This window comes from Ylistrum balloti, unplaced genomic scaffold (genome assembly GCF_031769215.1).
Source record: "Ylistrum balloti isolate Yb309-2 unplaced genomic scaffold, AGI_CSIRO_Ybal_v1 Utg369954, whole genome shotgun sequence".
Classification (NCBI taxonomy): domain Eukaryota; kingdom Metazoa; phylum Mollusca; class Bivalvia; order Pectinida; family Pectinidae; genus Ylistrum; species Ylistrum balloti.
Genome location: NW_026782055.1, coordinates 589882 through 616570, shown reverse-complemented (window position 1 = coordinate 616570; position 26689 = coordinate 589882). Strand labels below are relative to the sequence as shown.

The following is a 26689-nucleotide window of genomic DNA, read 5'->3' as shown; positions in this document are numbered from 1 at the left end:
CTGAAATTAGATTCGTTTTTGGAACATGCCTCGGTTAACAAACTTTTCGTTAGCTAAACACAAACGTGCATTTGGCTACAGGCCAGACCCCCATCGTTACAAAATATGGAATGCACCGTTTATTTTAGACAACAAGATTAAAGCAAAAGAGGACAGATTATCATCAGGTATGTATCACAATTTTTTTGCCTGGTCAACTCCACAGGTGTCGTTTCCGATATGTTTTGTAATGATAATACACATCTGATTCCTGTACATCTATATAGAGAATACATGGTCAGTGTCATAAAGTATAAGCCATATTGTGGCTCGGAACAGAAAGGCACAAGTGGATCACCTAAAATACCGACCATGTATTCTATTAATCCTGCAACATTGATTGAACGTCAGAGTATTGAAACAAGCAAATTTGTTGTTCAATCTATGTTTACCTGACATAGATTTTACGCTGAATTTGGCCTGATCTCGGACGCCAAAATAATTGCTCCATGCGGAAACATAGTTCACAAACATCATGGGATGTAACAGCGATTCAGGTTGTTTTGGGATATATGCATATATAGCTAAAGGTACCAAGAAAACAAAGGTCATCGGTAGTGATATTTTGCAGATCTTTATATTTGTATCACCTGGGTAGTATCCTGAATCAATTTTCACCTCTCGATTTGGTTGTAGCTAAGTGCATTCGGCTACAGGTGTTTGCTCTTTTCTCCACATATCAGCCTTTTATGGTTGCTTTCAACTGGTTGGACACAATAATACAGGTCGTTCCAACCCTCTACTAGTTGTTATTTGTTTAGTTGATAACTATCACTCAATTTCAGGACTATTACTCATATGAGGGGGTGGGCCTAACATGTTCAAAATCTTGGGTATCGATCTGTGATGTCATTTCTTTCATATCATACCCAGATGCACACATATAGACGTGTGTATTTGGGTTCAGATCCAGACAAAGACGGTGTTAATTACCTGTATATTTTCACACAAGCTAAGCAGGCTGATGAGGGAGTGCATGGCATACTACTATAAATCCTAATGTTACTGGTATGCATGTTAGAATGTGAGATAACAATGATTATGTAATAAGAATTCAAAGAATAGTTAAGGAGATTCAACCCTACATAATACACCAGTAATGTGTCCTGTATCGTTGTGATGTAACTTAATATTTGTGTACCAAGGATTTTGCACTGGGGTGTAATAAAGAGTGAATTTTGTGCTGTGTGAAAGAGAACTCTTCTGGATAAAGAAGATGAAAGGTATGCCATGATATCAACAATGACAAGAAGAGTCTAGAAAATGTGGTTTACATCTTTGATGATAGTACTGGAAGTAACTGATGTCTTGACCATTCATATTCCATGCCATTGACATCAGCTGACATAAGAGATACAAGGTCAGACTCTGATAGTGATGAGAAAAAGAATGCTTAGATTTTTTAGAAAATCATATTCATGTGGTAGCATTTATAATCATTTAAGCAAAAGTTTCAAAAATATCTAATGGTTCATTTGGAAAGGGTCAAGCTTCCTTAAATAAATATTTTTCAAAACACACATTTTTGAAGGATAACAATTAGCAAACACTGAACATTTTGATCATGTTTATGAAGAAATAGTTTAACCTCTAGACCATAATATACATATGTATACACATTTTTTTATCCTACCCATGGAGGTTGATGATGTTTTATGTTTGTTTGTGTTACTGGGTTTAAGCACAGGTTGGTGAGTCTATATTGTCAATACAGATCAAATTTATTAGCACATTTATACAAAAATGCTTTGGGGCTGCGATAAAACATCTACCGCATATATCCAGACGAGTGATTATAGCTGTATTGGCATTTTGTTTTCTTTGTGCATATCAAGTACAGAGCTGGTATGTTGTTTCCAATCATGTGAACTCTGGTACAATACCATTAGAAAGTTGAGAAATGCTGTGACAATATATAATTAGGAGTATAATGGAGAAATATATTTGATGAACATACAGACTTAGATAGAGATATACCAATACCTCAGTCTGTGGTGAAGGTGACTATATACAGGTCTTATTAGGTCTGTTAAATGTTTGTGTACATCAGCATATATACACTGTGCTGAAGTGTATTGGTCCATCATACATACATCCTATCTTTACAAGACTGTCTTATTTTATTTAAAGATTTCAATTGCCCTGAAGATAATATGCTTTGTTTTTCTTAATATTTTACAATTGAGACTTTTTCCAGTTGGTAAAGATAAAATATTTATGTTTGCGTTGGATGGTTTGTAGATAAATCTTACTAAGCACAACATGTACATTTATCAATTTTTATGCTGTCTTGTTATTACTTACACTGGATGTAAATGTCTGATGTTTGCAGAGATATATAAGATATCTAGATGTAACGAGAAACAATCTTTAAATGTTGATTACCTTGGTATGGAATAGGCACCATACCTGCTTGTACTCTCATTATTCATCACCAAACAAACATGGTTGTGAATATTAAAATGGGCTTCATCTCTCCATTTCAGAAGAATTGAGATGTTCATAAGTGGAAAGCCACTCCAACATTTGTAGGTTCCTCAGATTCTTTAGTTTGTGGAAGTTCCATTTAATGAATGATTTGAAAAAAAAAATTGCTGAGAGATGACCTAAATAGATAAGGATACTAACAGTTACAGAGTGTTCAATCTGTTTCTCAAGAAGGACTAGATTGAATTTTCAATTTCATAATTACCTAGAGTTTCCAGTGTCGCCTATATCTGAGAAACTGTCTGTGCAAGCTTAAAGTGCTTCATGGCTATGTGAGTGATATGGTGTCATTGCTTAGCATGCTTATAAATGCTGAAGTATGCTACATAAATGTTATACAAAGTTTCATGAACAGGGAAAATTAATGGTGTTGGTTATCTTAGATTTGTAGGACATCTATTGTTGCTTCCAATTTGAAATAGAACTTATTTTGAATGGGTTTGATTTCAAACATCTGATTTTTATATCAATTTTAGGGCGACCATGTACAGATGCACTGAAGGATATGCTGGACTGCTATAAAATGCATGATTTCAAATACAAAGGGCTATGTGATGGACAAATTCAAGCTTTTGATAAATGCATGGCAGACTTCAAGGTAAGTCATATATAAAGTTTTGAAAATTGTAATTGAAATATGTAGGTAAAAAGTAGCAGAAACTATCTTAGTACCTTATTACATATTATCACACAATACATATGTACATGTAACCCTGGTAAATACAAGCTGCAATACCACTCGGCTACAAAGGACTTCTCTTTAGCTCGATCGGCTGAGCATCACATTAGTACGCAAGAAGTCCCGGGTTCAAATCCTAGCAGAGGTAGTGAAATAAATATTGACCTCTGTTACATTGGCACCCATGTAGGGACTAGGGAATAATGCTTAGTCATGCCCCACCAGTTTCGCTGTAACCCAAGGAAACTAAAGGACAAGGTTTTTCCTGGAGGGGGACTATGTCACCCTGATAAATACTAGCTGAAATATATTGATTTGATAGAGAGTGCTTTTCTTTAGCTCGATTGGTTGAACGTCAGACTAGTAAACCAGGGGTCCCGGGTTTGAATCCTAGTGGATGCATTGAAATAAATAATGACTTCTGTTACATGTGTGTGCTGTGGTATTGCCAAGGTACTCGTGTTATACTTCACTCAATGTAAATATTAATTCAGTCATTCTTGTGAACATTTAATGATGTATGAATATTGGTTCATTCACAATGTTCACATTTTTTCATATGTTAAAATATGATGAGTTAAATTCACATAGGAGACTTTATTTCTTGACTTTGTTTCTATTTGAACATCATACTTTCTCATTTTGAACTGAGAATATTATGAAGAATCCACAATTATTTGTGCAGGTTATCTCCCTTCTACTACTTATTGTGAAAATAAATTCTACATAATTTTGCCCCAAATTTAAAGGATCACCATGTGATGTACAGGCTACTTTCTGATATAGGATCATGATGATCCTGTGATGTACAGCTACCTTGTGCTGTAAGATCTTGATGATCCTGAAATGTACAGCTGACTTGTGCTGTAGGATCTTGATGATCCTGTGATGTACAGCTGACTTGTGCTGTAGGATCTTGATGATCCTGTGATGTACAGCTGACTTGTGCTGTAAGATCATGATGATCCTGTGATGTACAGCTGTCTTGTGCTGTAAGATCTTATGATCATGAGGTGTACAGCTGCCTTGTGCTGTAGGATCTTGATTATCCTGTAATGTACAGCTGACTTGTGCTGTCTTATGATCATGCTTTGTGCTATGATCATGATGATGTACAGCTACCTTGTGCTGTAGGATCTTATGATCATGAGGTGTACAGCTACCTTGTGCTGTAAGATCTTGATGATCATGTGATGTACAGCTGCCTTGTGCTGTAGGATCTTGATGATCCTGTGATGTACAGCTGACTTGTGCTGTCAGTGCTTGATGATCATGTGATGTACAGCTACCTTGTGCTGTAAGATCTTGATGATCATGAGATTTACAGCTACCTTGTGCTGTAAGATCTTGATGATCCTGAAATGTACAGCTGCCTGGTGCTGTAGGATCTTGATGATCCTGTGATGTACAGCTGACTTGTGCTGTAGGATCTTGATGATCCTGTGATGTACAGCTGTCTTGTGCTGTAAGATCTTATGATCATGAGGTGTACAGCTGCCTTGTGCTGTAGGATCTTGATGATCCTGTGATGTACAGCTACCTTGTGCTGTAAGATCTTGATGATCCTGAAATGTACAGCTGACTTGTGCTGTAAGATCTTGATGATCATGAAATGTACAGCTGCCTTGTGCTGTAAGATCATGATGATCCTGTAATGTACAGCTACCTTGTGCTGTAAGATCTTGATGATCATGTGATTTACAGCTACCTTGTGCTGTAGGATCTTATGATCATGAGATGTACAGCTACCTTGTGATGTAATATCTTGATTATCCTGTAATGTACAGCTACCTTGTGCTGTAAGATCTTGATGATCCTGTAATGTACAGCTACCTTGTGCTGTAAGATCTTGATGATCCTGTAATGTACAGCTACCTTGTGCTGTAAGATCTTGATGATCCTGTAATGTACACCTGCCTTGTGTTGTAAGATCTTATGATCATGTGATGTACAGCTACCTTGTGATGTAATATCTTGATTATCCTGTAATGTACAGCTACCTTGTGCTGTAGGATCTTGATGATCCTGTGATGTACAGCTGCCTTGTGCTGTAAGATCTTGATGATCCTGAAATGTACAGCTACCTTGTGCTGTAAGATCTTATGATCATGAGGTGTACAGCTACCTTGTGCTGTAAGGTCTTATGATCATGTGATTTACAGCTACCTTGTGATGTAATATCTTGATTATCCTGTAATGTACAGCTACCTTGTGCTGTAAGATCTTATGATCCTGTGATGTACAGCTACCTTGTGATGTAATATCTTGATTATCTTGTAATGTACAGCTACCTTGTGCTGTAATATCTTGATTATCCTGTAATGTACAGCTACCTTGTGCTGTAAGATCTTGATCATCCTGTAATGTACACCTGCCTTGTGCTGTAAGATCTTGATGATCCTGTAATATACAGCTACCTTGTGCTGTAAGATCTTGATGATCCTGTAATGTACAGCTACCTTGTGCTGTAAGATCATGATGATCCTGTAATGTACACCTGCCTTGTGCTGTAAGATCTTGATGATCCTGTAATGTACAGCTGCCTTGTGCTGTAGGATCTTGATGATCCTGTAATGTACAGCTACCTTGTGCTGTAGGATCTTGATGATCCTGTAATGTACAGCTACCTTGTGCTGTAATATCTTGATTATCCTGTAATGTACAGCTACCTTGTGCTGTAAGATCATGATGATCCTGAAATGTACAGCTGCCTTGTGCTGTGAGATCTTGATGATACAGAGATGTGCTAGATACTTTTGGCTGTTACTGTAGTCAATGAGTAGCTGAATATATCAAAGCATACCTGAATTGACTACAGTACATTGTTACCATTTTGTGTAAACTTTGGTCTATAATCTGTTTACCATCTTGTCACACTTATTTCGACCATAGTGTACATAGGATTATAGTACAGCCGAAAAAGTTGGTCGGTTCCTTACCATCCTTTACACTACATATACTCCACACGGGTGATTTGTCAGGTTAAGGTGACCGTGTGTTCATCAAAATGTCACACATTAATCTTCTAATGGTTGTGTTATAAGAACTGACATTACCCACCTGAAGAAAATGTTCCAAAATAGTAGAGGGTGGGTATTTCAATGGGCAAGTTATTTCATGTTTGTTGGTAAATATTCATAATTTATACCAATATTCAATTATTTGTATGTGTGAATTATACAACATTTTATATATACACATTGATTCTGTGAAAATGCTTGTTCATATTTTAGTGACAAAAATGTGTTAAAGGGTTTTATAGCAAGAGATGTTCTTTACCGTTTCCACAATCTGCTGTGCATCTGTGGAATTAAGTCTCTGTATTTGTATACATCAAATGATAATGTACTAAACACTGAGGTCATCTTGATCATGGTGCCCTCTAGTAATGTTAATTTAGATTGATTATCAAGATAAATACTCAAGTGGTAGCTTATAACACAGAGGTAGCATGTGTTACAGATTCTGATAACTTTCGTATAGAACGACTAGAAATGAGATTGTTGTGAAGCATAACAAGAGCTGTGTGTTGTTGGTTGTGTTTTGTCTCAAACAATTGTAAATTAAAAGTTTTACTTTATTTTCTTTTATTGAATAATTTTTACATACTGTAGATAATAGATATGTACATAAATAGGTAGATAAATGACTGAGACATTGTAAAATACATATATAATTCCAATCATCATGTAAATGATTTTGAACATTCAGGTCTGTTTTTGGATTAAACAGGTTTAATTCAGTAAATTTTGGATGCCTCATCAACAATATATGGAATATTTTCTCTCATTCAGAACTTTGTCATTCTCATCATAACAACTTTTTGAAAAACAATATTTCTTACATATTGTATTTTAATGAGGTAAGAATATATACAATAATATAGCTATATTTTGATAAAGACTTATGCACACCTAAAGTAAAAAGCAATGCTTCACTGGAATTTTCCAGGAAAAAACCTCTCATTTTGAGAAGTTTTCAGATCACTTGATGTAAAACATTGTAACACATACATGTATCCCCATGGAACAGTTTCAAATAGGTATGTAAAGTGAAAAAAAACAACACAATTCTTTTATTTTTCATGACTAATAATTTATGTATGATTATTTTTACTATATTTTTTTTTAAATAATCATACATTTTGTAGAAATCAGATCATATCTACCTACAATTTATGGTTTACACTGAAGGGTCTGTGTTATTATGAAATATTGAGTTATGGCAGTGTTATCCAAACTGTAGGCTCAAGTTCTTCGTAAGTACAAAAAATACCTCTCATTGGAGATTTCTTTATATAAGATCAAAACTCTTGTTGCCAGATCCAATCTTGCACTTGTTATACATGCCAAAATGAAATAAAAATATTGTTAAAACCAAATCTGGTTAGAGTATATATAAGGCCCATGAATCATCTTTTTAGCCCACCATCATCAGATGGTGGACTGTTCAAATCGCTCTGCGTCCGTGGTCCAACTGTCCGTAGTTCGTCCATAAACAATTTTTTTTATTGCTATTTCTTGAGAAGTCCTTGATGGATCTTTCCCAAATTGTGTATGTAGGTTCCCCTTGGTCCCTAGTTGTGCCTGTTCGATTTTGGGACAGATCAAAAACAAAATGGCTGACAGGCAGCCAATTTTGATTTTTTCAGTGAAATTTGTTATCACTGTTTCTTGAAAGGGAAATAAATCTTTGGTTAAACTATTCTTTTGTCCATGACGACAGTGTATGGTGGCCAACTTGCATGAAGAGTTCAATTAATTCCTTTTACGTATACCAGTGGTGTTGGGTGATTGCTTCTGTGGGGCTTTAAACAGCAATATTTATGGCTGCTGAACACTGCCGGATGTATCGCAGATATCTCAGTATGGTATACCATTAACTTGTCATTGGGACATAGCATCTCTGTAAAATTCAAAACTCGTTCTGTCATTGTTTATAGCCAAATAATTTCAGAGAGACATTAAGGAAATAGTCATAAATATAAGTTTTGACAATTGATATTGATTTTATGACAAACATGTTTCCTCAAAATAACTTCTGTTGGAACAACCTATTAATCATCATCATTTGTTTTAAATCGCACTTTCACAGAAAAGACTGATGTAGAGAAAAGCTGTTATGTCCTGAAACTTGAGAGTTTGGGCCCTCCTTCAGTATCATCTTAAAAACAGCTTTTTTGTGACAATGGTACAATGGTATTGGGCTTTGATGACCTCATCAGTAGAGCATTAGAATTCACAAGATTAGAGGTGTATTGGGTGTAAGGTTTGCTCCCAACTCAGGTACATATAATTATATAAGGCACCAGCCTGACTGTAGCCTTGTTCATGGAGAAAGGAGTTAAGGAGGTATACCATAACTAGGCTTATTCCCAAGTTTTTATTGATAAGTGGGGCATGGGGATGGGGATAGGGTGAGGGTTAAGATGTGTACCTGAATTAGTGTCAGTAGAGAGAGGGTTAAGATGTGTACCTAATATATAAGTGTATCTGACTTATTAGCTCACCTGGCATAAAGGGCCAAGTGAGGTTATGTCATACTGCGTCGTCCGTCTGTCCATCGTCCATCCGTCCGTCCTGCGTCCTTCAACTTTTCATTTAAACAACTTCTTTTGAAATACCGAAAGGCGTAGAGTTATCATATTTGGCTGGAAGGTTCCTCTGATGAAGCGCTTGACCCTTATTAAAGGTCACAGAGGTCAAATGTGTTAAAACCTTTAAACGACTTCTTCCAATATACCGGTAGGCCTAGAATCATAACATTGGGCTGGAAGGTTCCTTTGGTGAAGCCCAACAAAGTTTGCAAAAAGAAATGACCTTGATCCATATTCAAGGTCACAGAGGTCAAAAGTGTTAAAACCTTTAAACTACTTCTTCCAAAATACCGGAAGGCCTAGAATCATTATTTGTGGATGGAAGGTTCCTTTAATGAAGCCAAACAAATTTTTCAAAAAGAAATAAGCTTGACCCTTATTCAAGGTCACAGAGGTCAAATGTGTTGAAACCTTTAAACGACCGGAAATACCGGAAGGCCTAGAATCATTATATTAGGCTACTATGTTCCTCTTATGGTGTCCTACAAAATAAAGTAAAAGAAATGACCTTGACCAATTTGCAAGGTCACAGGTGTAAAAATGTTTAAAAATTTCTTCTGAAATATCGAAAAGCCTTGAATCATTATATTTGGCCAGTATGTTCCTTTTATGAAGTCCAAGAAAAATTTGAAAAAGAAATGACCTTGACTCATAGTCAAGGTCACAGGTGTCAAATGTATTAAACGTGGAACATACGCAAATATAGTACTGTTGGTCATAAAGATTCAGGTGAGCGATACAGGCCCTGTGGGCCTCTTGTTCTTAGTGTCTGAAGAGAGAGAGTTAGATGTGTACCTAGCTTATTGTGAGTCACTATAGAGAGAGGGGTAAGATGTGTACCCGGCTTATTGTAAGTCACTATAGAATGAGTGAGTCTGGCTAATTGTGAGTCGTTTTAGAGTGAGTTGTACCTGACTGATTGTGAGTCACTATAGAGAATACCTGGCTTATTGTGAGTCATTATAGAGAGAAGTGTACCTGACTTATTGTGAGTCACTATAGAGTGAGTTGTACCTGGCTTTATGTGAGTCACTATAGAGAGAGGGGTAAGATGTGTAGCAGTCTTATTTTGAGTAACTATAGATTGGGGTGTACTTGGCTTATTGTGAGTCACTATAGAGAGGGGTAAGATGTTTACCTGACTTATTTTGAGTCACTATAGAGTGAGATGTACCCGACTTATTGTGAGTCACTATAAAGAGAGGTATACCCGGCTTATGTGAGTCACTATGGAGTGAGGGATAAGATGTGTATCTGGCTTATTGTGAGTCAACATAGAGAGAGGTAGGTATTTGGCTCATTGTGAGTCACTATAAGGTGAGGGGTACCTGGCTTATTGTGAGTCACTATAGAGAGAGGGTAAGATGTGTACCTGGCTTATTGTGAGTCACTATTGAATGAGGTGTACTTGGCTTATTGTGAGTCACTATAGAGTGAGGGGTAAGGTGTGTACCTGGCTTATTGTGAGTCACTATAGAGATAGGTGTATCTGGCTTATTGTGAGTCACTAGAGAGTGAGAGGTAAGATGTAGGGAGAGGTTATGGTGTGTACTTATCATATCCACAAGCTGTAACTCTTTGCTAACCTTTCATCATTTTCTGGTGATATTCTCTATATGTTACATTCACATTCTATGTTTTGATACAAGTACCTGTATTTATGTGTGGTCTTGGAATGGCAGAATATCACAAACTGAAAATTGATAATTCTCACATTTAATGCTTTTGGAGTTTGGTGATGTGAATTCTTATGTTGCGAATGATTGCATAACATTTCTCATATTTTTTGAGATGTGTATAAAAGTTATGTATGTAGGATATACAACTAGTTTTGTGACGTTCCAAGTTTAATTTACCAGGATTTAGATGCTGCAGGTGTGACCAGGGTTAGGTATACCTGGCCAGTAATTACAATACCTGAGCCTGTTCATGAATCCACTTACCTGGCTTCTCGCCCTACTCAATGGAGTTGGGACATTGTCAATAGTGGAGACTGGTGTGTTGTTTCACAGCACTTACAGCCTGGCATGTTTGTTACCCTCACACCGGATTCACTTATCAATATTATTTGACTTCTGATTTGGTCACACCTGTGAATTTAAAATCTGGGGGCTGTATTCATGTCTTTTTAGCCCCAGATGTAGTGACACACAAATTAGTTACATCTATGCCAGGCAATATTGGTTGAGTAAAGAAAATCCTATGAATTGGTTTTGTGTCGGTATTTAGTTCTAACAGTCAGAGATCGTGCCAATCCAATGCCAGTCATGAGCGTGCATGGTCCACTATGTAGAGGAGTGTATTACTCGCCTCTCCACACCTGTGGCCCATACTTCTACCACTAGGGGGGATAGGCCCTGCCCTAATTCTTATCCAATTTCAATGCCACACAGATTACAGTCATTTCTAATGAAATTGTTTTAATTCCAATTTCAGATTTATTACCTTCTATTGGTCAAAAACTGCTTTTGATAAAATATTTACAAAGTTTTTTAAATTTCAAAAATGTTTGTAATCTGGTTACTGAAAAAATATTGTCATTACAAGTGGGTTCCATGAGGTTCGAGTTGCCACCTGGCTGAGTAGTATATATGTCTGATTCTAACCCAATGGATTAAATGTAATACATTGATTACATATTTTGCTATAAACAGCTGGAATATGCCATGAACATATTTCCTTATTCAGTTTGGAAATACTGTTACCTGTGTGTTGTAGGCCTCTGAGTTTATTGATACCTAGCTTTAGGTGTTTAAGGCTTGTCACGGACACTCATTATTGTTTCTGATCAATATATTTTCTAAAGACTACATGTTACATAAAAGTCCTAGGATCTGCATGAATGATTAACTTTAAGTGTGTTATATTTTATTTTTTGTTCTAAGAGCAGTTAGCTTAAAAGATCAGAAAAATGAGAAAAAAAAAAGAAAATTAACATTCACATATGTTTAAAGTGCATACTGAGTAATTTTTAACTAACAGATTTGACATGAACACAGTTTGTATAAAATGAAATCTTTGCTCCCTGAGATAGCTGCTGTTAGTAATATGTATGTTTTAATCTTTGTTGTTCCTTAAACTTTGCATGAAATAGGCAGATTTCTGCATTCCATTCAGGGAAGGATTTGAACTCTGGTCCTTCATTCTGTAAACAGGTGCCCCTGTTATTAGAACTACCTAGTCACTTAATAGTCACCCTACAATCTCTGGACCTCCGATCTCTGAACAGGTGCTCCTGTTATTAGAACTACCTAGTCAGTTTATAGTCACCCTACACTCTCTGGACCTCCAATCTCTGAACAGGTGCTCCTGTTATTAGAACTACCTAGTCACTTTATAGTCACCCTACACTCTCTGGACCTCCAATCTCTGAACAGGTGCCCCTGTCAGTAGAATTACCTAGTCACTTAATAGTCACCCAACCCACTCTAAAGCTCCAATCTCTTAACAGGTGCTCCTGTCACTAAAACGGTCAAAATCACCTGATAATCACGTTTAATATGTCAATGTTAAGGATAACTGGACAAGGCAGAAAACTCTAATGCAGGGCAATGTGTAAGATTTTCTTACTTGCACAGGTCAAAAGTTTTATTTTTTTCATTCAAGGAGATAATTGAGTTTTAATGAATCAAAATTTCGCAGTCTGGATTTAAAGTAATAGCAGTGAAGGTATATTTTCAGTTTGGTTAGAAACAATTGTCAAAATTTCATTGGGCTTAGTGCTCATATATGTGTGAAAGGATAAACTTTTCTGGAGAATTGAAAAAAAGTTTCCTTCATCAATATAATCAATGATACCAGTGATTGCTTATTAGTTATTCTACGTGTTGGTGTCTTTCTGGTAATAACAAAGTAATTTTTGTTGTGTAATTTATTGAAATGAATTCATGTTTATCAATGATAAAAATGACTTTAATGCCCTTATATGTGATCATAACAAATGGACAATCATAAAAGCAGCCAGCAGGATCGTTGTTATTTCTACTGTCACTGGTTTAGGGAGTGTAAACATCACTATCGGACATTAGGGCAGATCATTTTTACATGTAACATCTGAAGAAATAATGTCTATTCAGTGTTGTTTATGATGCAGATCGCTGATGCTGCCCTTATCATTGTGAAATCAGATTGCTGAGTGTGTGTTTGGTATTGATCTGGGTGATTCCTGGCGATGATTTATGAGGGGGGTTCTGGTTGTTCAGTCACTGAGCTATTTGTCCAGTGGTCTGAGTCAGGATGGAACTGTAAAGGCGGCAGGCAGCTTGGCCCCATTACTTGTTCCCTTTGCTGTGTCTGTGTAAATTGGTCTTTATGAACCAGAGTACAGGGACAGATAAAACATCTACAACCCATTCACCAAGTAAAACAACAGTCACGCTGTACTTTTGTTGTAGTTGTATTACCAGAACACATCAGACTGATATGCCAAAGGTCTGTTTGAGGTGTACATCATTGCCATGTTGAAATCTTCACAAGTCTTGATGTATCTGTTTATCTGGTGGTATTGGTTGTCACCATGATTACCTGGGGTAAGGGGATAGTGTTGAGGAAACAAAAAGGTAAAGTTAATCTTTACACTAACTAAAGAACGATTAGTGGAAACAGTCACCTCTTTAACCAATACAATCCCACAAGTGACTAGTACTACTAGGTAATACAGTCATCCCTACTGTGACTAGTACTACTAGGTAATACAGTCATCCCTACTGTGACTAGTACTACTGGAGTAATACAGTCATCCCTACTGTGACTAGTACTACTGAGGTAATACAGTCATCCCTACTGTGACTAGTACTACTGAGGTAATACAGTCATCCCTACTGTGACTAGTACTACTAGGTAATACAGTCATCTCTACTGTGACTAGTACTACTGAGGTAATACAGTCATCCCTACTGTGACTAGTACTACTGGAGTAATAAAGTCATCCCTACTGTGACTAGTACTACTAGGTAATACAGTCATCCCTACTGTGACTAGTACTACTGGGTAATACAGTCATCCCTACTGTGACTAGTACTACTGGGCATCCCTACTGTGACTAGTACTAGTCATCCCTACTGTGACTAGTACTACTGGGTAATACAGTCATCCCTACTGTGACTAGTACTACTGGGTAATACAGTCATCCCTACTGTGACTAGTACTACTGGGTGATACAGTCATCCCTACTGTGACTAGTACTACTGGGTAATACAGTCATCCCTACTGTGACTAGTACTACTGTGTTAATACATGTGACCCTAGTACTACTGGGTAATACAGTCATCCCTACTGTGACTAGTACTACTGGGTAATACAGTCATCCCTACTGTGACTAGTACTACTGGGTGATACAGTCATCCCTACTGTGACTAGTACTACTGGGTAATACAGTCATCCCTACTGTGACTAGTACTACTGGGTAATACAGTCATCCCTACTGTGACTAGTACTACTGGGTAATACAGTCATCCCTACTGTGACTAGTACTACTGGGTGATACAGTCATCCCTACTGTGACTAGTACTAATAATGTGTTATACAGTCATCCCTACTGTGACTAGTACTACTGAGGTAATACAGTCATCCCTACTGTGACTAGTACTACTGAGGTAATACAGTCATCCCTACTGTGACTAGTACTACTGAGGTAATACAGTCATCCCTACTGTGACTAGTACTACTGGGTAATACAGTCATCCCTACTGTGACTAGTACTACTGGGTAATACAGTCATCCCTACTGTGACTAGTACTACTGAGGTAATACAGTCATCCCTACTGTGACTAGTACTACTGGGTGATACAGTCATCCCTACTGTGACTAGTACTACTGGAGTAATACAGTCATCTCTACTGTGACTAGTACTACTGGGTGATACAGTCATCCCTACTGTGACTAGTACTACTGGGTAATACAGTCATCCCTACTGTGACTAGTACTACTGGGTAATACTGGGTAATACAGTCATCCCTACTGTGACTAGTACTACTGGGTAATACAGTCATCCCTACTGTGACTAGTACTACTAGGTAATACAGTCATCCCTACTGTGACTAGTACTACTGGGTAATACAGTCATCCCTACTGTAATACAGTCATCCCTACTGTGACTAGTACTACTGGGTAATACAGTCATCCCTACTGTGACTAGTACTACTGGGTAATACAGTCATCCCTACTGTGACTAGTACTACTGGGTAATACAGTCATCCCTACTGTGACTAGTACTACTGGGTAATACAGTCATCCCTACTGTGACTAGTACTACTGGGTGATACAGTCATCCCTACTGTGACTAGTACTACTGAGGTAATACAGTCATCCCTACTGTGACTAGTACTACTGGGGTAATAAAGTCATCCCTACTGTGACTAGTACTACTGAGGTAATACAGTCATCCCTACTGTGACTAGTACTACTGGGTGATACAGTCATCCCTACTGTGACTAGTACTACTGGGTAATACAGTCATCCCTACTGTGACTAGTACTACTGGGTAATACAGTCATCCCTACTGTGACTAGTACTACTGGGTAATACAGTCATCCCTACTGTGACTAGTACTACTGGGTAATACAGTCATCCCTACTGTGACTAGTACTACTAGGTAATACAGTCATCCCTACTGTGACTAGTACTACTGGGTAATACAGTCATCCCTACTGTGACTAGTACTACTAGGTAATACAGTCATCCCTACTGTGACTAGTACTACTGGGTAATACAGTCATCCCTACTGTGACTAGTACTACTGGGTAATACAGTCATCCCTACTGTGACTAGTACTACTGGGTAATACAGTCATCCCTACTGTGACTAGTACTACTAGGTAATACAGTCATCCCTACTGTGACTAGTACTACTGGGGTAATACAGTCATCCCTACTGTGACTAGTACTACTGGGTAATACAGTCATCCTACTGTGACTAGTACACTGTCATCATCCTACTGTGACTAGTACTACTGGGTAATACAGTCATCCCTACTGTGACTAGTACTACTGGGTAATACAGTCATCCCTACTGTGACTAGTACTACTGGGTGATACAGTCATCCCTACTGTGACTAGTACTACTGAGGTAATACAGTCATCTCTACTGTGACTAGTACTACTGGGTAATACAGTCATCCCTACTGTGACTAGTACTACTGGGTAATACAGTCATCCCTACTGTGACTAGTACTACTGAGGTAATACAGTCATCCCTACTGTGACTAGTACTACTAGGTAATACAGTCATCCCTACTGTGACTAGTACTACTGGGGTAATACAGTCATCCCTACTGTGACTAGTACTACTGGGTGATACAGTCATCCCTACTGTGACTAGTACTACTGGGTAATACAGTCATCCCTACTGTGACTAGTACTACTGGGTAATACAGTCATCCCTACTGTGACTAGTACTACTGGGTAATACAGTCATCCCTACTGTGACTAGTACTACTGGGTAATACAGTCATCCCTACTGTGACTAGTACTACTGAGGTAATACAGTCATCCCTACTGTGACTAGTACTACTAGGTAATACAGTCATCCCTACTGTGACTAGTACTACTGAGGTAATACAGTCATCCCTACTGTGACTAGTACTACTGAGGTAATACAGTCATCCCTACTGTGACTAGTACTACTGGGTGATACAGTCATCCCTACTGTGACTAGTACTACTGAGGTAATACAGTCATCCCTACTGTGACTAGTACTACTGAGGTAATACAGTCATCCCTACTGTGACTAGTACTACTGAGGTAATACAGTCATCCCTACTGTGACTAGTACTACTGAGGTAATACAGTCATCCCTACTGTGACTAGTACTACTGGGTAATACAGTCATCCCTACTGTGACTAGTACTACTGGGTAATACAGTCATCCCTACTGTGACTAGTACTACTGAGGTAATACAGTCATCCCTACTGTGACTAGTACTACTAGGTAATACAGTCATCCCTACTGTGACTAGTACTACTGAGGTAATACAGTCATCCCTACTGTGACTAGTACTACTAGGTAATACAGTCATCCCTACTGTGACTAGTACTACTGGGTGATACAGTCATCCCTACTGTGACTAGTACTACTGGGTGATACAGTCATCCCTACTGTGACTAGTACTACTGGGTAATACAGTCATCCCTACTGTGACTAGTACTACTGGGTAATACAGTCATCCCTACTGTGACTAGTACTACTGGGTAATACAGTCATCCCTACTGTGACTAGTACTACTGGGTAATACAGTCATCCCTACTGTGACTAGTACTACTGGAGTAATACAGTCATCCCTACTGTGACTAGTACTACTGGGTAATACAGTCATCCCTACTGTGACTAGTACTACTGGGTAATACAGTCATCCCTACTGTGACTAGTACTACTGAGGTAATACAGTCATCCCTACTGTGACTAGTACTACTGAGGTAATAAAGTCATCCCTACTGTGACTAGTACTACTGAGGAAATACAGTCATCCCTACTGTGACTAGTACTACTGGAGTAATACAGTCATCCCTACTGTGACTAGTACTACTGAGGTAATACAGTCATCCCTACTGTGACTAGTACTACTGTGACTAGTACTACTGGGTGATACAGTCATCCCTACTGTGACTAGTACTACTGAGGTAATACAGTCATCCCTACTGTGACTAGTACTACTGGAGTAATACAGTCATCCCTACTGTGACTAGTACTACTGAGGTAATACAGTCATCTCTACTGTGACTAGTACTACTGAGGTAATACAGTCATCCCTACTGTGACTAGTACTACTGAGGTAATACAGTCATCTCTACTGTGACTAGTACTACTGAGGTCATCCCTACTGTGACTAGTACTACTGAGGTAATACAGTCATCCCTACTGTGACTAGTACTACTGAGGTAATACAGTCATCCCTACTGTGACTAGTACTACTGGAGTAATACAGTCATCCCTACTGTGACTAGTACTACTGAGGTAATACAGTCATCCCTACTGTGACTAGTACTACTGGAGTTATTTACATATTTTTGGATTGGAAACTTTGAAGGTCAAAGACCAATGTCACTTGATTTAAGTTTCAGCAATATTACTATAATTGCTTCTTTGTGAGCAAATCTTTGTGTTTGCATGGTTATTTAAAATATAGTTTTTCCTTATTAAATACAAACAGTATGGTTTTCATGTCTAAATGGATTGATGCTATTGATATGGACAATCTGAAACTTGAAGATTGGATTATCTTAGATTCTTTGTTACACAACATTACTCTCTCTAAGATTAATAGCTGCATTATAAGGAGCATTATATATGCTAATGCTATATATATACCAGTAGAGGAACTGAAGTAAAGTTGTATCAACAAATGAACGATATATATATGCCAGAAAGTGTTAAACATCAATTTGTGCCTCCTAGTAACTCATTAGAATATTAGGAGTACCTAAACTATGTTGTAACAAACATTTGGGAAGATTTCTCTTTGCAAGAACATCCAAAATGATGATGGCCATTAAAGAAGCATTTTGTTAATTTGTACATTATGTTGTGGATGAGGTGTAATTGGTTTGCCGAGATAATGGAGTGCTTTCCATTGAGATGTGCAGACTATTTCACAGCCATAGCGATAACAATTACATGACATCAAGAGTGTGTTTTCACCACCGATTTACATCCACCAGCATCACTGCCTCTCAGCTTTACATCAGAATTCTCGACTCTCGTTACAGTTGGCATTGTTCATCAATTATTTCAGGAATATTATATTACTGTTTGTCCATTAATTCAGTGTTGCTCTCCTGTAAGTGTTGTAAAGTTAATTAGAGATTGATAAGGTCCTCTAGGGAACAAACAGTACAATATCAACAGTACCAGATCAAAGTATGAAAAAATATACCAGTCCAAAACAACAGAACAAACAGGTGAACCATGACCTGGACAAACAGGTAAACCATGGCCTGGACAAACAGGTGAACCATGACCTGGACAAACAGGTAAAACATGACCTGGACAAACAGGTGAAACATGACCTGGACAAACAGGTAAACCATGGCCTGGACAAACAGGTAAACCATCGCCTGGACGAACAGGTAAACCATGACCTGGACGAACAGGTGAACCATGACCTGGACGAACAGGTAAAACATGACCTGGACGAACAGGTTAACCATGACGAACAGGTAAACCATGACCTGGACAAACCGGTGAACCATGACCTGGACGAACAGGTAAACCATGACCTGGACAGACTGGTAAACCATCACCTGGACGAACAGGTAAACCATCACCTGGACAAACAGGTAAAACATGACCTGGACGAACAGGTAAACCATGACCTGTACAGACAGGTAAAACATGACCTGGACAAACAGGTAAACCATGGCCTGGACAAACAGGTGAACCATGACCTGGACAAACAGGTAAAACATGACCTGGACAAACAGGTGAAACATGACCTGGACAAACAGGTAAACCATGGCCTGGACGAACAGGTAAACCATGACCTGGACAGACTGGTAAACCATGACCTGGACAGACAGGTAAAACATGACCTGGACAAACAGGTGAACCATGACCTGGACAAACAGGTAAAACATGACCTGGACAAACAGGTAAACCATGACCTGGACAGACAGGTAAAACATGACCTGGACAAACAGGTAAACCATGACCTGGAGAAACAGGTAAAACATGACCTGGACAAACTGGTAAAACATATACAGAGAGGAAAAAGAAACGCAATTAGGAATTTCCAGGTCAACTACGGGAAATAGAAAAGAGTTGTCGAATGTAATTATGGTGTAACTGGAAGATAGTTGACCACTCTGTCATCTACGAGAATTTCATTCATGAAGGTTAAGTTAACCTTTCAAATTTGATGTTGATTCAAGAGTACCCCACTCAAAATGAAGTCCAATCAATATCGTGCGAGCTGCAGTAACTGCACGAACTCTTTTGTGCATTGAATTGATCGGGGGATTAACCCTCCTCATTTGTATATGATTTCATTCCTCATCCAGCGCCAACGCCAACTGAGCGACGTTGATTGGAGGATTCAGCCTACGTCTTATCCTTCTGTCCAACTTGTCCCATAAATGTTCTATTGGGGAGAGGTCAGGGCTGTATGGGGGCCAGTCTAGGGTGGGGACATTGTTTGCTGTGAATAACCACGGCAAACCCTTGCTACATGCAGCCGGATGTTGTCCTGCTGAAACGTCAGTTGACGCTGCTGTACTAGAGGAACAACATGCAGTGCTAGGACTTGATCTCTATAGTGGACGGCCGTGAGATATCCCTGAATAACGACCAGAGGAGTCTTGATACCATGTGCAATCCCTCCCCATATCATGACCGATCCTCCTCCAAAGTGGTCATTCTCTATGACGCAAGCATCTGCATAGCGCTCGTGGGTACGTCTATAGACACGACGTCAACTGACTGCCCGGTAAAGGGAAAACCTGGACTCATCGGAGAACAGGACCTTTCTCCAGTGTTGCATTGGGAAGCATCTTACGGAATGTGCGTTCAGCCATTGTATTCGTCTGGTACAACGCAGCACATTAAGCTGTGGTCCAACATATGGCCGCCGCAGTCTTAGACCGAAGGCACGTAGTCGAGTACCCACTGTCTTTGGAGGATCAATTGGAACATGATGACACCCAATTGTGTTCCTTGCTGTTTCCGTGGCCATCAGAAAGCGATTGTGTAGGTCTGCAAACCTTCCGGTGGCATGTAGTCTTTGGATGAGACGGCAAATGTTCAATGGATGGACTCCAAATTTATTAGAGACCTGATTTTGCAGGATACCTTGCATAAGAAGTGCATTGGCACAGCCCATGTCAACTTCAGACAGTCGTGGCATTTTTTATGGGGAACTGTTTATGCTTAAAATGTGGGAAATCAAGACGGATATGTCTGAAGATTCGCACACACAGATTTTGAACCAATCCTTTATACTGGGTTCGAGATATGGTGCTTTTGTCTCTTATTCTTTTGTACAAGCGGCGTGCGCAGTTTAGCTATGCATCAGCGATTTTAATACGGTACCATAGGGACCTAACTCAAATGCACACATTTGTCAAGTTTCAAGGGTGTATGTCAAGGATTTAATTTACAATATTAACTTTCTGCTAATTGCGTTTCTTTTTCCTCTCAGTATAAAATAAACAGGTAAATTAGCCAACTTACCAATAGCTATTACAACACTGTTGTTAACTAATATCATATCTAAACACTGAAATTAAAATACCATTATTATTAATTGTGCTAATGTCAATCCTTCACAACAGTTTTTATGCCGTGACAGGTAACAAGTTCTTTGATAACTTACTACTAATATGGTTGTTGTATAGATATTTCATATTTTTGTTTGATTTATTGTAGAAAAGTCAGGCTGAGAGTGGTGATGCTTTTAAATCCCGACCAAAACCAAGGGCCATTAACAAGCTATTGCAGAAATATCCACAACCGCCAGTCACTATTAAGCTAAGTAAGTAATTTTATACATAGATATTCCCTTACAACCAACCACTGTCAAGCTAAGTAGGTCAGTTTATATATAAATATTCCCTTAAACCAACCTCTGTCAAGCTAAGTAGGTCAGTTTATATATAAATATTCCCTTACAACCAACCTCTGTCAAGCTAAGTAGGTCAGTTTATATATAAATATTCCCTTAAACCAACCTCTGTCAAGCTAAGTAGGTCAGTTTATATATAAATATTCCCTTACAACCAACATCTGTCAAGCTAAGTAGGTCAGTTTATATATAAATATTCCCTTACAACCAACCACTGTGAAGCTGAGTAGGTCAGTTTATATATAAATATTCCCTTACAGCCAACATCTGTCAAGCTAAGTAGGTCAGTTTATATATAAATATTCCCATACAACCAACCTCTGTCAAGCTAAGTAGGTCAGTTTATATACAAATATTCCCTTACAGCCAACATCTGTCAAGCTAAGTAGGTCAGTTTATATACAAATATTCCCTTACAGCCAACATCTGTCAAGCTAAGTAGGTCAGTTTATATATAAATATTCCCTTACAACCAACCTCTGTCAAGCTAAGTAGGTCAGTTTATATATAAATATTCCCTTAAACCAACCTCTGTCAAGCTAAGTAGGTCAGTTTATATATAAATATTCCCTTACAGCCAACATCTGTCAAGCTAAGTAGGTCAGTTTATATATAAATATTCCCTTACAGCCAACATCTGTCAAGCTAAGTAGGTCAGTTTATATATAAATATTCCCTTACAGCCAACATCTGTCAAGCTAAGTAGGTCAGTTTATACATAAATATTCCCTTACAGCCAACATCTGTCAAGCTGGTATTTATATAATAGGAATGGATTTTTAGAGAGTTGTGTCCCTTTATGCTGACAAAATATTTCTATATTTTTATACTTAGTGTTCAAAATGTACGTTTAGGGTTTGTGTAAGATTGTATTTTATGTGTCAAGAGTGTGTTGCATATGTAGTTTGAGAGTATTTGTGTATTTTAGAAATCTTGTAAGTAATAGTATTTGGGTTGTATGTGTTATGAAAATGAGTTTACACTAATTTATATTTTTCCATCAGTGTTTTGAATGTGTGATGGTATATATTTGAAAATGTATAGACAACTGGGGAGAAGCTGAGGGAATTGGGAGACAGAAGCCATTGCCTGGTATTTGCCCATGTTGTATCTTGGTACTACCTAGGTATTTTGTGGTTTTGATTGATCTTGGTTGATCTTACTTTGTGTTGCTAGATGATGTTTAGAGTAAATAAAGGGAAGGAGTTGTGTGTCTCAGGGTTGTGTGTCTCAGGGTTGTGTATGTCTGTTTTTTTAATGCATAGATGCTTAAAAGAATAATTAGCACCTAGGTTTATAGACACAACAAAATGAACTGTTACACTTAAGACCCTTATTAATAACAGTATATCATCTTCTGAATATCGGTACAACTCATGCTTTCCATGATGGGCCCATATCTTGACATTGTTGATGGAAGGAGTCAGGTTACTGTCCAGTTATGGAAATAACATTCACAACAGGCAAACCTTCATAGCTTGGTGGAAAGCTCTCCCTGTTGGGTTGTTGTAGGATAAGATCGAGGTACAGATTGTGACTGATGTAGAAGGTCTATCTTGTCCTTTTCAGGTTTGATTTCCAACTCCCCTGGGTATCTAGTGGACATTGCCATTAAATTTCTTGAAGACAAACTGTCACCAACTTACTTAGAAGTAAAACTCAAGGACTTTAGTATGTTTTGATCAGCCTTTCATAAGTTCAGTTACGTTTGACAACAAAAATGAGTCAGTCTATAAGGGGAATAGTATTTTCCCATCAGGTATATCAGTAGTCTTCTGTAAGAGCTGACCAAACTTCACGAAGATATTGTCAACCATATTGTCTTACACTTTAATCTTCTATATATATCTTCTTGGTTTATGATGTAGGTTTTCCAACCATATACCTGTACTGCTGTCCAACTTTCCTTTCTGAAACTATTTCTCAGTGGCAAACACAGAAAGTTGTCCATGCTCTTTGCTGTCATATCTCCAAGTTATTAAAAAAATTGGTATTCTCCATGGAATATTGACTTATAAAAATTTTCTCTTTTCATTTTCAGAATATTGACCAATAGAGTTTTGCTGGTGATTGATTTTTGCCGCCTATGATGTTTTTGTGACTTGACCATTAAATGGTAGTAGGTGATGTGTGTACACACTCTGCGGTGGATTAAAATCTTCGTACAACGATGTCATTCTGGCTCTCTTTGACCATAGGATTTCACAGAGTTCACGAAATGAAATTCACAGAGAAAATTATCAATGCTTATTCATGCCAAGTGGTGGTAGAAACTAAGACCTACATAGAACATACTCTATAGGGTTACTGTCTTGTACATGCCTCTGTCTGACTTGGTAAATAAGAAGTGTTTTGATAACATAGTCACATTTCTACTGTATACTGTTTTGAATGAAATCATGAACTGGAAATGAAATAAAGTCAGATATCTATATATATATATATCTATATATTATATATATATATTGGTCTGTTGGAATTACTATCTTCGGACTTTAAATAGTTCTGAATGATACAATGCTAATGAGTTCCAAGAATGATCCGATAATTAAGCTTGTCACTGGTTAGAGGAATCTGTATGCAATCCCCTTATGGGAAACACAATTTTGAAATTGCTTCCCTCATTGACAAATGTTGTAGTACAGTCTTCCCGGTCTCTAAATGTCCTTTGGGCTAATGGAAGGCTCTCTAGGATTCGGGATGCAGCAAAATAATTCTATAGGGATCCTCTTGGTAGGGCAGTTCTTTGGTGTTTTGTCAGTCCACTAAGGAAGGTTCACATTGAGTCAATCTGTACAACCTTTTGTACCAGTACAAGAGTTTTGTCGTTGGATGAAGGATTGTAATTAATTAGCTTGTAACCGTTCCAGACTTTTAATTGGCTACATTTTTATTACGATATTTTGACATTATTCAGTACTTTGTCTGTGAAAAACACAATTATAGGACACACTAAAATTGTATTTGGCAACAATGACAACTTTTCTTCTTCACTGGATCTTTAGCACATATCAAACATTTGGCCAATAGTTCCCATGTCAACTAGAACTTGCTGTGTTTTACCTCCTGAAATACACACAGTAAACACTTTATATGAGAATGAACAAAGGATGCAAAGTGATACAGTATATACTTACCAATGAATGGAGTTACACCTCAGAAGTGTTTTCTCATTTTAAGATGTTAAGGAGATGTTGACTTCCAAAAGGGAACCTAGACACCGAATCAGCCCGAACAAATTACTTACCTTTGATTAACTTTGTATTATGGTCGATTTTAATAGAAATAAAAGATCTAGAACGTTTGTTTGGAAGCTGTGCCACAATTCATAATAATTTAGTCGAAATATATATTGTTTCGGTGTAACGACATCATTACCAATCTGATTCTGACGCAACTGATCTACCGCCTGTGTGTTCTCAAAAAGGGCGACTTAACCATCATCAAACTCAATGAGACAGATAAAAAGTGAAAAACAGTATCAGTGGTTCGGAGTTCGTCTCCACCTTCATTTGAATGAAACAACCAGGAATAAATTGATCAATCCGTTTATTGGAATTGGGGAAATACATCGCCAATTCAATACGTTTGCGGTATGTCAATGCGTTACGATATTCTCTTCGAAGGTTTTAGGAAGCTGTTTAGTGACAGAATTTTTCTTTTTAAGGAGAACCTGTCAACTTCAATGTAGCCGTACTAGTATTCCACATTTGGTAACGTGCCAATAGTGTTTTGCCGTGCACCTATTCACAAAAAGCTTTGTCATGATGATGCCGACAATAATATTTTAGGAATACAGTCAATCATCGATTATGAAGTATTGGACCTGTAGGTGCAAATGAGGAATTAGGTTACTGTTGTGTGATATGTTAAAGTGTTTACACAATGTGGTACGGGGTCGTAGGTCACTAGATAATATTGCTTAAGTAGTATATACCACTGATTTAGTTTGTAATCGATTTGTGATCGAAATATGTGTTATAATGTTATCCATTAACGCCTGACAAAAAATAGACAACAACACAAAGAATATTACCAGTTTACTGCTCTTTCGGTGGTTAACTATCACGATAATTTTTTAAGTGTTGAAAGCAGGGGATCGTGGCCTTGTTGAAAGGTTGCCGCCAACTTACATAGTTATGTAAATTTTCCGCCAGCGCGACAAAACGTGATCATTATGTGTTGATATTGATCTTTCAACATGCGGTGTCAGTAATAGGTCGCTGAGTAATTTATGGTGGGACACTTAGGTATTTGAAGTATGAGGTCTGTGATAAGATTTCTTGGTCCTTTTCTTCAGTATCAAATACGTTCAACTTGCGTCCGCCTGTATTTCGGTTATTGCTAGGTTTGAGTATTGTCTCTTCCTTGGCATATGTTGTGATCTTTGTGAGGTTGATGGTGATATTATTTGGCCAAAGGTGAAGAAACTAGAGACAGGCTATGCCTACAAGACGTCCCAGGTCTTTCGTGTGTATAGGTGATCGTCGCTGAGGAAAGATCACTATCTCTGTCATAATGACAGAATAATCGGACGCACTTTGTAATAAGCAGTGCTATTCCGGTGACGGTCACAATGTCGCATCTGATGACAATCTGGTAAGGAAATCATTATCGGTACGATTTAATTGAAATGACGCCTGACGAGTACGTGGTAGATGTTCCAGCGTCACGAGTCAGCGACCTCGCAGAATATGACATAACTCGAACGGATGTTATCGGGGCGGAGCGTTATCACTGCCACGCCCCTCTCGTAGACATTACAAGATCGTGGACGATTGTTTATCCAGAATTAAATTGTTTTGAACAGGAACTAGAAGACGATGTTATCTTTGTATTCGATTTGCTAAATTAGGAGTTATTTGGACCAAATGTGTTAATGGGACAGTATCTAATCTCTTTAGTTTGAAATAGAAGACATTCATGCATAATTTACGTTTCGGATGTCTAAACATATCAACAAGCGACCGAACGGCAGGAATTAGACCGAAATCTGTTTTTAAATCGACAAGTAACAGTAGTAATTGCCAGTTGTATTACTATACGTGATTGACGTTATATTTTGATCAATTTAAAAACAGTTATTTTGACGAACTAGGCCGAGATACTCGGTCCTTAATATGATTACGCTTGTTTGCATCAAAATGTGAAATTGCATAATTTATGACTGGTTTGTTTTATTAAATTGTCCAAGTCTGTTCTTTTGGATACTTTTATAACGGATCTGCAATACGTTCCCTCGATAGAATGAACGGATCACGTTTCGTGTTGATTTGCCTAGTGTGATAAATGTTGGCCTAATTGGACCTATGAAGGAAGTGATTACTGTGTTGTTGGA

At 38.0% G+C, this 26689-nt stretch overlaps 1 protein-coding gene across 1 annotated transcript; it reads left to right on the top strand.

Annotated features, from left to right (window-relative positions):
* On the top strand, positions 1–23793 carry LOC132547436 (uncharacterized). Its single transcript, XM_060211191.1, has 4 exons — positions 1–167; positions 3003–3124; positions 21156–21261; positions 23393–23793. Exons 1-4 carry the CDS (start codon positions 26–28, stop codon positions 23398–23400), a joined length of 378 nt encoding a protein of 125 aa, XP_060067174.1. The 5' UTR covers positions 1–25; the 3' UTR covers positions 23401–23793.
* Positions 23794–26689: the final 2896 nt, after the last annotated feature.